General features: G+C 36.8%; 1 protein-coding gene across 4 annotated transcripts in view; it reads right to left on the bottom strand.

Moving 5' to 3' along the window:
* The window catches only part of Epb41l4a (erythrocyte membrane protein band 4.1 like 4A), a 231,624-nt gene that overhangs the window by 122,699 nt on the left and 94,919 nt on the right, over window positions 1-14,006 (bottom strand). For all 4 annotated transcript variants that reach the window (XM_071612342.1, XM_071612343.1, XM_071612346.1 and 1 more), the window contains one exon: window positions 7,675-7,779. In XM_071612342.1, the coding sequence (XP_071468443.1) occupies window positions 7,675-7,779 (105 nt within the window). The remainder of the gene's footprint in view (window positions 1-7,674; window positions 7,780-14,006) is intronic.

Below are 14,006 nucleotides of genomic sequence, written 5' to 3'. Positions count from 1 at the left end.
TGCCTAATCTGTCTATCCATCTTAGGAAAAGAGCTCCAAGTGCAATACTTCTCACAGAACACAAGTTAACATTTTTATTTAAATAGACAAATGACAGAAAGCAAGCTGATTTGGCTGAGGGGTTTAATGATGACTAACTTTGCCAAAGAGTTGTCTGTTGGACATTTTCCATAAACCAAATTAACTAAGTCTGCAGCTCCAAGATTCTAAAGCATATATAAAGTACATAATTGCATAAAGTATACGATTTTGATAAATGCATCTTATCAAAAATCTTGCATTGGCAAATGTAGGTTGAAACTAACAATTTTTAGACACACACTGGAGATAGCAATACACCCATCTCTGAAACTAACAATTTTCAATGTTCCTAATTACTAATAACTATACTGGGATAAAATCAGGTGCCTCTACATTAAAAAGAAAACACCATACTTAATAATATTTTGACAATTCTTAATAAACATTTTTAAACACATTTGCCAGAAATCATGGAGTTGATTATTATAATGATTAACAAATTAAACCAGGTGGTTTTTAATTCATTGCTTTCAAGTAAATTGAAGGACACCCCAACTGGGTGGTCTGAAAAAATCTCTGCTCTCAGGAACATAAGAAAAAGTAGATTTGGAGGAAAGAAGATGACTACCTTGTGTTTGAGGTACCTGAGAGATTACCAAAAATAATTTTAGATGACAGATCACTCTGCAATTTTTGACATATAATGCAGAAGAAGTTCAAGAAATTGAGTGATCTTCCTTTATTGAAACTCCTTTTTCATCTAAAAATAAAGGTTACTCAGTGCTAATATCTATAAAAAACAAAAATAGGCATAAATTATGGCTGAGCCTTATCTCACTCCAAGAACATATTATAATCAGCCTAGGGTATATGGATTCACTGAAAAGAAAAAGGCCCATTTGTAGAATTAAAGATATGTTTCCAATAAATACTTTTATGTTTAATAATCATTAAAATGCATAATACTTTGCTGTTTTAATTAATTACACAGTGACAATCATGGTGATAACTACCCACAGGCAACAATAACAATTAGGGCCTTAAGGTCTCTGGAAATAAACTTGTAAAATTTCTATTTATATGTACAATATTTTTATAGGGAAACATATCTTATTAATAAAAATATAAGAGAAAATTTTGGGAGAACATGGAATCAAAAATACAAGTTTATGGATAAAAGGAATAAAGGAAAATTTCTGACTTTTAATGAAGAGCTGATTCGTGTATTCTTTTTTAAAGGCAGATAATAAAGTCCAAATTAATATGATATATAAAGTGACTGGGTACATTTAATAGTAATGTGATGGATTTCCAATGTTTATGATAAACTGAAGATTCGCATGTACTATAACTTATGGTAAAATTTTTAATCTCAATCTAAACCTACGTATACATACATGATTTGTAAAAAGTGATTGAAAAAAATCACTCTCTCAGGAATTTTTTTTTTTTTTAAAGGCAGACTTAGAAGGAAAGATAATGCCTTCAGTTTTGTTTGTTTGTACTGCAGAACTGGGGATTGAACCCAGGGGCGCTTTACCCCTGAGTTAGGTCTCCAGCCACCACCACCACCCTTTTTTTTTTTTTTTAATTTTGAGACAGAGTCCCACTATACTACGGAGGCCTCAAATGTGTAATCCTCTTCCTCAGCTTCCTAAATAACTGAGATTACAAGCATGTGTCACCACACCCTGGGATGGCTTCAGTTTTGAAGATACTGCATTTGAGGTACCCGAGGGGCATTTAAGCAGTAAGAAAGAGCTATACACTGGCCACAGGTTTAAAGCAACTGTCTGGGTATTTTCTTCAATCTTCACAACCACCCTATGAGGTTGTTACTCTATTACTATCCCCACTTTATAAATGGGGAATCTGAGAAATAGAGAAGTTAGGGAGACTCCCCCAGTGCCACAGAGCTCTCCTAAGTAGTACAGCCTGATTTGAATCCTTCTGTATTCCTTACATGGTGTAATGCCTCTAGAGATATCTGAGTTAGCTATAGGGGTCACTCATCTTTAGACAAAAATTTAAACCACAGAGCAGAGGAGGCTACACAGGGAGAGTAACGTGCATCAATCCACAGGAAAATTAGCATTTCGGTGCTTTGAATTCCTATGAGGATGTTTCTAGCATTCCCTTCCAAGCCCCTTACTCATGAAAACCCTCCAGTCATACTTTTCTTGCATGTTTCCCCCTGGCCCCCAGGTATCCTTCATACATTGCCATCAGTCCTCCCAGCCACTGTGTGATTTATGATGCTCTTCATAAAGTCAAAGAACACTCTTGTGCTTCTTTGTCTTTACCCTCTATTCTACTACCAGGTGCTTGAAGATGCCCCAGAAAGGAAAAGTTCTGATTTGTAATAATGTAACATGACAATCTTCCATTCTTTCTTCGCAACAGGACTAACATTATCACTTACATATGGTTTAACAGTCATTTGGGGTGTTTGCCAGAACATACAACGATAACATACATACGGCAAAATATGATACCAGGATACAAAGGCCAGAGAGTACAGAGCTGGGCTGCCTGCTAGTGCTCAGTGGATGATGATTGTTTCTGTTCACTAACACTCAAAGCATTTGGGAGCAGTGGGGAAAATACAAATATACAGTTTAATTTATATTTTTAAAAGATATTGACTATTTCAAAGATAGTACCGTAAGAGGTAGCATTAAGTGTGTGAGCCTATACAGAGTTAGAACATAAGAGAATAAGACAAAATCCTGGTAAATCGTTAACATTTTGTGGAATAATCAGAGGGAACATGATCATGAAAGAGATTGAACAGAAATGACTAGAAGAAAATTTGAAAAGAGCAAAGCAAGGAGAATGTGGTGTCATAAGAACAAATGAGAAGATTCTTTAGTGTCAATGCGTAACAGAAAGGTCAAGTGAGATGAGGGCTGGAGTGTCTCCCAGGCGAGGGGTGGGTGGCAGTTTCAATTACACAATAAGGCTCAAAGCTAAACTGTGAGAAATTTAGGAATGAGTGAGATCTAAGAAATAGGGGCAATGAATTTAGACAAAGCATTCTGGAGTTCAGGTGTGACAGAGTCAACTAACGGCAATAAAAAGAAAGGCAGAGGAGTAGAGGGAGAGGAATCTAAATGCAAAGACTTGAACATGCCCAAACACTGATGGCAACGAGGGGGTAGGAAGGGTAAGTTAGAGCTACCAGAGAGAAAAAGCAAGGAGTGACAAGGTCCAGGTCAGAGGCCCTGGGACTCTTCTCTTGTGACCAGAGAGAAAAAGATGGAAAGAAGCAACTAAGTATGTTTGGGGTGGAGGTTGGTCCAGAAGGTAAAGTTCCATTCTGATTGCTTTTATTGTCTTGGAGAACCAAAGGAAGAGTTCATTGGGGAAAGAGGATATTACATACTGCCTTTAGCTGTGTGCTTCATGCATTCCCCCTTCTTTGACTTCTGAAGTCAAAGGGCAGCAGATGCCGCAGCCTGATTCTCAAAGCCATGCTGAGTTCCATTTTCTGAGAAAACCTCTAATTATATATGACTTCTGCCTTTGAAGGAGTAATTTGTAAAGGAGTGCTAATGTTAAAGTAAGACATGATTATGCCTACTACTATAAAACCAGAAGCAGTTTTGGAATATCCCATTTATCCTTACTATTGCTTCCAATAATCATCAAAACTCATTTTGAAAATTTTCCAAAAGTGATCTCAAGACTCTGGAGTTTATTTGCTTTTTTTTCTTCTCTCCTCCAGACTGTTTCCTTCTTCTCCCTATTGTACTTTTAAAAAAAATCACCAGCAATATTTTCTCCTAGGCTAGTTTCAAAAAGAAAGACCATTTACATGTTTTAAACCTCATAATCTACAAAGCTTTCATGCATTCTGATTTGGTCTTACATCAATTCTGAAAGTTAGGGAGAATAGGCATTTTATTCTCAATTTACAGATAAGGATGTTGGTAAGGGTTGCTACGGTTTGAATATGGTCTGAATGTGTCCCTCAAAGGCTCATGTGTTGGGAACTTGGTTTCAGTGTGGTGGTGTTGGGAAGTGGTGTAGAACCTTTAAAAAGTGGCATCTAGTGAAAACCAATTAGACTGCTGAGGGCACTCCTCTCAGAAGGAATTGATGCTCCTCTCACTGCAGCCTGGTTAGTTCTCTCAAGAGGACTGTTATAGAAGAGCCAGCTCAGTCCCACTACAGTCTCTCCCACTTTTTGTCTATCCATGTGATTTTTCCTTCTTGTACACACACTCCTGCCACTATAAAGCTTTCTGCTATGAGGCCCTCACCATAGCTGATTCAATGCCAGCACTACCCTCTTGGACCTCCAAACCTGTGGGTAAATAAACAAACTTTTTTGCTTTATTTGTTACCCATCTTAAGGTATTAATTATAGTAACAGAAACGTGACTAATAGAGATATCAAGATTTAGAAAAATTAAGTGACTTGATCATTCATTAGGAGCACACACAGGATTCACATCTATCTTGTAACTCTAAAGGCAGCAATCTGTTCCACCATATCACACTCTCTCACGCGCTCGCTCTCTCTCCCTCTCCCTGTACTGGTTATTGAGCCAGGGGTAATCTACCACTGAGCTATATCTCTAGCCCCCCTTTTTTTTAACTTTTAATTTTGAAACAGGGTCTCACTAAGTTGCCCAGGCCTCAAACTTGTGATTCTCCTGCCTTTCCACTTCTAATAAAATCTGAAAACCCAAAAGGTGGTTCCAGTTTCTTCCAATTATTTAAAATGAAGGAGTCTATGCTACAATTTAAACTCTCTGCCTATCATCAACTGAACTCACCATCCATCTCCCATAATAAGGTACCTAAATACTCTTGAAGCAGCCACTAATATTGCTCACATACATCTGGGGAAGCACACACAGCTCTAATCACAAGGAAATCCTAATCATCTGTATCAGAGGACATGAAATATTATCACTCAGGAAGAGTAATAGTGTTTCAGGTTTCTTCCTAGTGTGAAGAACCCAAATAATACAGCTTTATATTCCCACTGGGCAAGCAAGATAAGATTCTCCCCTACAGTATCCATGAGTATTAGTTTCTTTCCATTGCTATAACAAATTATCATAAATTTGATGGCTTAAAACAACAGAAATTATCTTACAATCTATATGTCAAAAGTCCAAAATGAAACCCACAGGCTAAAATCAAAATGCAGGTAAGGGCTGCCTATCCTCCAGAGGCTCTAGGGTATAATCCATTTCTTCCCCTTTTCCAGCTTCCAGAGACTGCTTGCATTCCTTGGCTCAAGGTGCCCTGCAGTAATTACACTGCTCCAACCTCTGCTTCCACTGTTACATCCTCTCTACTTTTCCAGCCTTCTTCTTTCACACGTAAAGGCACTGGCCTCAATCCAAGTCAGACTTCAACGTGGCTCCAAGTCACAATCCATTGCCAATGGCAGGAGAAGGAAAGGAGAAAGATCCCAGGGTTTTTCACTGATGTAAGCACTCTTCATTCCTAGTTATCTTCCTTCCCTTTGATCCATGGTTCTCCCACTTTCTCTCCTTTTATGTGCCCCCAGAATTGACCTAAGTGGTCTATCTTCAGGTCTCAAAGTCTTCTCTAAGTAGATCTTAATGGAGATATTCATTTTACTGAGCATTATTACATAGCCATTACCCTTTAAAAATAAATCTTGGGGCATAAGAAAAGAAAAGCAATATAAAAAAATCTAATGCACAGTAATTCAAGCAACATTCAGGAAACCATTACTTGGTTTTTAAGACAAGTATTTTTCATTATATCCCAACTCTTCTAACATAAGGATATTCTTAAATTTTTTTATTTGCTTTAAGTAACTATGGTATATGTAGTGCTGCTCCTACTAATATACTGAAATACTTACAAAATTTCATGACAGTATTCTGAAAGTCTCCTACAAGGTACTATAAGGCAATCAGACAATGCATTTGAACATGTCAAGACTAAACAATGCTTATAAATCATCTCTATTTTTCCTTTTGTTTACCTTTATTTTATCTGAGTTCACTAGAGAAAATGCAAATTCAGAAAGCAAAGAGTACTTTTTCATGTCATTTATATAGCCAATGTTCTAACCACATCAAAACATGACTTAATAATTTTCTCCTTCTAAGCATATAATTTCATTTTCTCCTAAAACCTGTATTACAAACACTATCACAGATGCCAAACCTTAGGAGTTAGGGTAACAGAAAAAAAAATTGGACTTAATATAAACCCTACAAAACTTTCAATAAACTATCAACACTATTAATTCTTTTGAAACAGTAAGAGCCATTGTTTGCAATTCTCTTTACTTTTCAGTTTTTCTTTGGGGAAAAAAAAAAAGAGGGTAATAAGTTCTATACAATTTTAGCAAGACAGTTAACCCTCCCAGGCAAGTTCTGACATACTAGATTAAGATCAGGAAAATGTATTTTTCTCTGCTGGGAAAATATTATTTATGAAATATGAATATAATTTAAAGTACATTCTATTGGCTTCAATTTAATCTTTCAGTATAGATTTACAGCTCTGCTATAGAGACAGAATTCAGTGAACTTCTAAACATGTCTGTTGCATTTCTTTGAAGTACACATGAATGACCACTTGCCTCTGGAAAGCTATTCCTTTCTACACCATTCTACCCAACATGCCCACTTTTTACTCCTATTTTGTTAAATCCTCCTGTGAAACGGAATAGACTAGCTCATGAGAAACCACAAGTTATCACCATCAACAGCATTCTATTTGCCTGCCTTTTACCCTAGGACATTCCTGGAGTAGGGCACAGAAATACCACTCAAAAAATCAGGTTCTTCGCTGAATGCATCTCAAATGGCCTAGTGGAGACTGGGAAAACTGATGAAGAAAGAGGAGGAAATCTTTAGTCCAACAACAGTTGCACAGGGCGAAAAACAGAAGGCAAGTCAAATCAGGTATTTTTAAGGTAAGCATAGGAGCATTTTGCATAATCCTAGTGTGTCTATCTCAGGCTAAGATTTTTCCTTAGACTAAACCAAAAGTCATATTAGTGAATATCCTTTCATCCTCCAAAATCATCACCTCTAAAATCTTTCCATTGTGGCAAATTTCTAACTCTCTACCATCTGACCAAACAGGAAGATCTTCCAAGTCAACCATGTGAACTACTGACGTTGAATCAAAAGCCAGATTGCCTTTATTATTCTTACCTCTAGAAAGCTATTCCTCTGTCAGACTCATGAATGAAAACCCCTACTTGTTTTATAACAGTTCAAACCACTTTTAAAACTTAGATAGGCACCTTTTTAACACTTGTGTACTGTATGTATTTCTTAAACCATTTCCTTTCTTCAAAGGCAGTAATGCCTGTCTCTTCAAGAGATTAGACAGTTTTTTTCTTATATAATACCCCAAACAGCAAAATGGAAAGCACTTCACTTCAATATGGTTGCAAAAATGGAAGCAACATAAACCATTTACAAAGAGGACTGCACACAAAGAAACTACGAGTCCATCAACTCTTCAGACTTTTGCCCAAAAAGGGTGGGAGAATGCAAAGAAATTACCAGGGAAAAACAGTTTTGTGGTTATCAGTCATTTTCCGTTACAAAGAACCTAACCATCTAGGACCACATCCAAAAGGCCAGAGAGAGCACAATTTATAAGCAGACAAATTTAATAAGAAGTCATTGTACTCACCGTCTGATGGCTTCTGTCACAATAACGCAGTCCAAAATAATCTATCTCCACAAGGTTTATGTGACGGAAGACATGGTCCAAGACAATGGAACCTTTTGTTGACTTCTGCAAAAATAATTCACAGTTCAATTGTTTTTTTTCACAAGGTATCTTGTCTTGTGTTTCAGTGGGATACAATCACAGTTCTCATCATTTATGAGCTTCCTTCACAATGGAACCTTTTTTATTAGACCACAGTATCTCTTTAGGTTTTACCTCAATTACAAAGACAAATGTAATTTAAAGTTTATTAAAGAAGCTGCTTTGGAAAATAATTCTTATATAGTACTGACTGTTAAATTAGTATAAGCTTCTTTCTTGTGGGATTACAAAGTATCTTTGGACAAAATTATTTAAAGATAAAGATATGAAGAACATCTAATAAATTCATCAAAGAGCACTTTGGTTAAAAAAAAACATACATTTTTTTCATTTTTAAAAGCAGTTTTCACCATTACTCTCACAAGCATCAAATACAGAAGATATATAAAATTAAAATAATAATAGCCAGAGCTTTTATTTTTCAATCCTCAATAATAAACCCTTAGATTAAAGCTGCTAAAGTTAATGTTCTGAAAAGCCCTTGTGAAAATATTTTACTTGATCTCTTTCACATAAGCAGAGACATAAAGTAAATATTTCTTCTGGCTGCTTTTTTTTGGGGGGGGGGGGTGTGCTGGGGATTGAACTCAGAAGCACTCTGACCACTAAGCCACATCCCCAGCCCTATTTTGCATTTTATTTAGAGATAGGGTTTCACTGAGTTGCTTAGCGCCTTGCTTTTGCTGAGACTGGCTTTGAACTTGCAATCCTCCTGCTCAGCCTCCCAAGCCACTGGGATTACAGGTGTGTGCCACTGTGCCAGCTCTTCTGGCTGCTTTTAAAATGCTGACACCTACCTAAAAAGTTAACCATCTCCTCTCCCTTCCTGATACATACACTGATGCTTCAAGGTTCTTGCATATGTATGACCCTGGGTTCAATCCCCAGCACCAAAACAAAGATCCAATTTTTCACACATATAAGAAATACTTAACCATCAGGTACTACTCCACACACCACACTGATCTTGAAAATGATCCACTTTTGCCCAGGGACAGATCAGTCAGAACTTCCCTTTCTTGTGCCCCATCACTAGCAGGGTAGCAAGAAAAAAATCTCCAAGTCATGCCTTGTGACAATAAAGTAGGGGCTTTTGATCAACTGCATTTTCCCTCAGAAAATTACTATTACGTGCTCATGCACCCAGGGTGAGGACTCAATACTACACTGCTTTTAGAAAATGGATTGTTAACCGAAGGGAAATGTTTTGATTAAATGTATTATAAAATGAGTGATATGAAGTAACAATAGTACATACGTGAAGAAGACAGTTCTTGTTACAAAATTCCTTAGGTATTTTGTGTTCCTCTAAATTATGCTGGTTATATTTAATTGGTCCCTTTTTCAAAATCCACTAAACAATTTATTTAAAAACAAAAAGCCCTTTCTTGACAGGTGGTTAGACATCTTCTGCTACAATAACAATTCCACATCTAGCAAATGCCTCTTTGCGCTCTTGGACGTGTATTTCTCTGAGGTAAAAATCTGGAAGTGAAATCACTCATTTGAAGAATATACATATTTAAAATTATGACAGGCATTGCCAAGAAGACCATTATAATTCACACAGTGAGAATAGATGTTCCCCCTCCCTTGCCAAAACTTGCATGGAACAAATGTTTTCCAATCTGAGAAAAAGATGGGGGGTATTTTTATTTATATTTTCCTGACTCTAATAAACGTAAGTGCTCTTTCGTGTACTTACTAGTAGCCAATTGCATTTCCAAAGTTTATGAGCAAATTCTCCTGGTACCTCTAATACTTGCACAATTTTACTTGGTATATTTAGTTCTTTACCCCATCTGGAAATTATTTCTGTGCTTGGGATCTGGGCCTAACTTTATTTCCAAATGGATAGATAACTGTACCACCATTCACTAAAAAGGCCACCATTTCCATTTTTTGATTTGAAACAACTTTGTCATTTACTAAATCTCAATTCTCTCTCATAGATTCAGAACAACATCCCCAATATTTTAATGAATTTAGTTTAATATCATTCATTTGACATCCATTGTTCTGTTACAAAATTGCCTTTGCCAGTTCTTAGACATTTTTCTCTACTAGAAGTTTAGAATCAGCTTGCCAATTTAATAAACAATTCTGCTAGGAATTTGGAATTAAATTGGATTGACAGAATGGACGTGTGCTGGAAGAGGGGAATGATACAATATTTACCAAGTAAAACCAACATGGTTTTCTTTTATATGTTTAAAAAAAAATTGTATACTTTTTTTTTATATGTAGGTCTCATATAATTTTATTTAGACTTCATGGCGGGCAAAATTTACAAATGCCCACTCCCCTCCAAAGATGTCCTGTCTCAATTTCTGGAAACCTGTGAATGTGATTAGCTATCACTGAATGACTGCACAGCAACCCTTAAAATAGATTACCAGAGTGTACCTAATCTAATCACATAGGCTCCAAAATATAAATCACTTTCTCCGGCAGAAGGGGAAGGCAGAAGAAAAGTCAAGGATATTCAAAGCTTGAGAAGGAGCCAAAAGTCTTTGCCACTTAAAATTGAAAGGGGACATCTGAGAAATTATCTGAGCAGTCCCAAGTAGCAGGGGTAGCCTGCAGCTAGCAGCTAGCAGCCAACAAGGAAAGGGGAACTCAGTACCACCATCACCAAAATGGGACTCTGATGACAACTTGAAAGAGGCTAGAAGATTCTTCCCCATAGTCTTCAGATAAGAGACCAGCAGACCAACACTCTTTTCTTTGTCTTTGTGGGACCTTGAGCAGAGAATCCAGCCTTGTCAGTCTGGACCTCTGACCTAGAGAACAGAAAGATAATAAACAGGGGTATGCTTAAGCCACTGTGCACGTGGCAATCTGTTACACAGTGATGGAAAACTCATACAGGCTTATTCCTAAGTATTTTTAATAGCATTTTTAGTTGTTGATAGACCTTTATTTTTTTATTTACATGAGGTGCTGAGAATGGAATCCAGTGCCTCACTCATGCCAGGCAAGTGCACTACCACTGAGCCACAGCCACAGCCCACTCCTAAGTATTTTATAATTCCATTGTTGTTATACTTTCTGACTGGCTATTTCTAATGTATTGGAAAGCAACTAATTTTTCCACATTAGTCTTATTCCCAGCCATCTTGCTAAACTCTCAACAGTTATAATAGTTTCTCTATGGTGTCTTTTCAGATAATCACATTTCTACAAATAAGAGTTATGGTTCTTCCTTTTCAAATGTCTCCCCATATTTATTTCCCTTTTCTTACTTCATTAGCTAGTACCTCAGCTGAAGGATAGATGGTAGTTGTGAGGATAGGCATGCTTCTCCCCAGTTTTAATGAACAGCTTCTAAAATTTCATCACTAAGTTAATTGGCTGTTGCATGGCCCTTACGTATACTCTATCAAACAGAAGTTCCCTCTTCCTCCTCCTCCTCCTCCTCTCCTCCTTCTTCTGGTTTTTAATAAAAAATGGGGCATAACTCTATCAAATTCTTCTCAGAAATGTGAAAACATTATATGATTTTTGTCTTTTCGTCTATGAGTTACATTAAAAGAGCTTCTGACTTCAAATATTCTCAATAGAAAAGGTCTCATTTTAGTTTATTTTGTTCTGGGTATATAATATCAATCCTCCTCCCTACTTGGAGAGAATCCCCCACTGTATGAGTCTTGGTAGAGGCTGGAACCAGACTCTTCAAGACCTGAAAGTAGACCACGGTGCATGACCTAGTTTCAGCCAAGGACTCTGGCTTCTCAACAAGTGATGCAAAGATACAGAAAGAGTTTAGAATTTATTCATGGCAGCAGCTCCCAAGGGCAGAGGAGTGTCCAATAGCAGATAGAGCACAGCAATACAGACTTCTAGCTGTGGAATCAGCTGTGTAAAGCAGGAGTAGTGACTGACTTCTGAGCCATATTTTCCAGGTTTTTTTGTTTGTATGTTTGAATATTGAAGCTTGAATTCAGGGGCATTTTGCCACTGAGCTATACCTCTAGAACCTTTTTTTTTTTTTAACTTTTTGCTTTGAGACAGGATTTCACTAAGTTGCTTAGAGCTTTACTAAGTCTGACCTCAAACTAATGATCCTCCTGCCTCCGTCTCTCAAGTTGCTGGGATTGCAGGCATGCACTACCATGTCCAGCATTCTTGAGACAGTCAGTAGGAATAGCCAAGCAATCCAGCACCTACCTTCCCTTGGGAGCAGTGATATTTGGTCCAAGAGCCATGCCAGTGTCCCAAGAAAAATCTTGAGTAGGAACATAAAAAATTGGGTCTAATGGAGTATAAAAAATATCACCATGAATACAAATAGTTTATCCTAGAAATGTTAAGTGCATCAGGAACAGTTCTTCAAGCTGATTCAGGCTAATGTCCACTATAAGAAGATTTTTATGGGAAAGATACTGTATATTTCACAAACTCCAGACCTCACCACGATGGCTACCCAGGCTTTCCCTGATCTTGTGTAACCACATCCACTAAGCGTGGAGTGCTCCCGAATCCATCACTACCTCCTCCATGGTCCTCCTGCCCACATTTTGAGCAATGATTTCCACCTTCAATTCTCTTCTACTGACTTTCAGGAATACTTATAATTTCTAGCCAAGTGAAATCAAATTTTCTATTATACATCTTTCTTATTACTCAAAATATTTCTGGAAGGTTGGGACAGAAGGCTAATCTTCCATCTTGATCTCATCTCTCCTATGGGTCCTTTCCCCTATCCAGGCACAGACAGAATAGGTGAAATAACTAGAGCAGGTTCAGCCACACAACTCCACCTAATTTTCTATCCCAAGCAAGTAAACAAGATTCATGATACAAAATACATGTATGAAGATGTGAATTTGGTGTCAACAAATCTTATATACAGAGATATGATAAATTGTGGTATAAAGGTATATTAAGAATTGTAATGCAAAAATAAATAAATAAATAAATAAGAGAGCTCATGTATAATGGCATAATTTGGCGTGACATACTTTATATACAGAGTTACAAAAAATTGTGCTGTGAATGGATAATTATGAATGTGATACATTCCACTATTGTCATGTATGTAAGAAATAAATAAAATTAATTAATTAATTAATTAATTTTTAAAAATAAGTGGTTCATGAATAAAAACAGGAAAGACTTATGCATTAAATTATGGCAATGAACTGGTACAGATTTTTTTAAATATGTAAGTGAAGCCTTCTTTTTGAAAATGACTTTCATGTTCCTATGTCCGCCAGAAATACTAGGGTTTTTTTTCATAATATACTATTTAAAAAAGATCTAATACTGTACTCATGAAGAATATACACAAAAGCAAGCTTAGAAAACCAACTCAGTAGTTTAGAATGTATATGGAAACTGTAAAAAAATTCATGTATAGAAGGAAATCACCATTTTCTAAAACTATCATTCCCAAAATACCAGAATATAGTCTGTCAAACCTCTGTGACAGTTTTGCATTTGTATAGAAACTGGTGGTGCAAACACTTTACAAATATTATTCTTTTTAGCATATCTTGTTATCCTCTACAGAGAAACCACAAGGAAAGCATCCAGTGTTATGCAGTGAATCTAGTGCTGACCTAAGAAGAAACGTGATGTTTCATGGTTCCTGCTGTAGCATTCTATGCAGTGCGGGTATGTCTCCACATGCACTGGGAGCAGAGCCAAACATCAGAAGTACTATATTTCTGTCACCACTTCAAACAAATATGCACATGAAAACCTCTTAACTTCTCATCTGTCATACTGTAATAAGACAAAACTCAGAAGGCATGGATGCCAGTAGAAGATTTGCTCCTAGCGAGGGTGCACATCACCAGCTCACATTTCTGCCAGGCCTACCCTAACTGACCTCTTCCATGATCCTTCTCCCAGTTTCTACTCCATTGTTATGCCTCCTGCTCTTATGGATAATTTCATTCTTCTTGTGGGTTATTCATAGGGATTGCTGGTGGGTCTATATTTTGTAGTTGAGGTATAAAGTCTTCATGTCCCTAAGAAATCATCTTTGAATGAAGAAATTAAGAATTCACAGAGAACTAACATGAGAGACAGAGCAGGAACTAAAGTGTTGTGGGCCAGTTCCAGGATTTATTACTGAAAGAGAGAATAAGTAAGTATCATCAAGGATATTGTGAAAAAACACATGACTTCATTTAAAAAAAAAAAAAGTGTTTTTTTCCAGTACTGGGGATTAACCCTAGGGT

Source organism: Marmota flaviventris, chromosome 5, assembly GCF_047511675.1.
Source record: "Marmota flaviventris isolate mMarFla1 chromosome 5, mMarFla1.hap1, whole genome shotgun sequence".
Lineage (NCBI taxonomy): Eukaryota > Metazoa > Chordata > Mammalia > Rodentia > Sciuridae > Marmota > Marmota flaviventris.
This window is presented reverse-complemented; position numbering and strand designations above follow the sequence as displayed.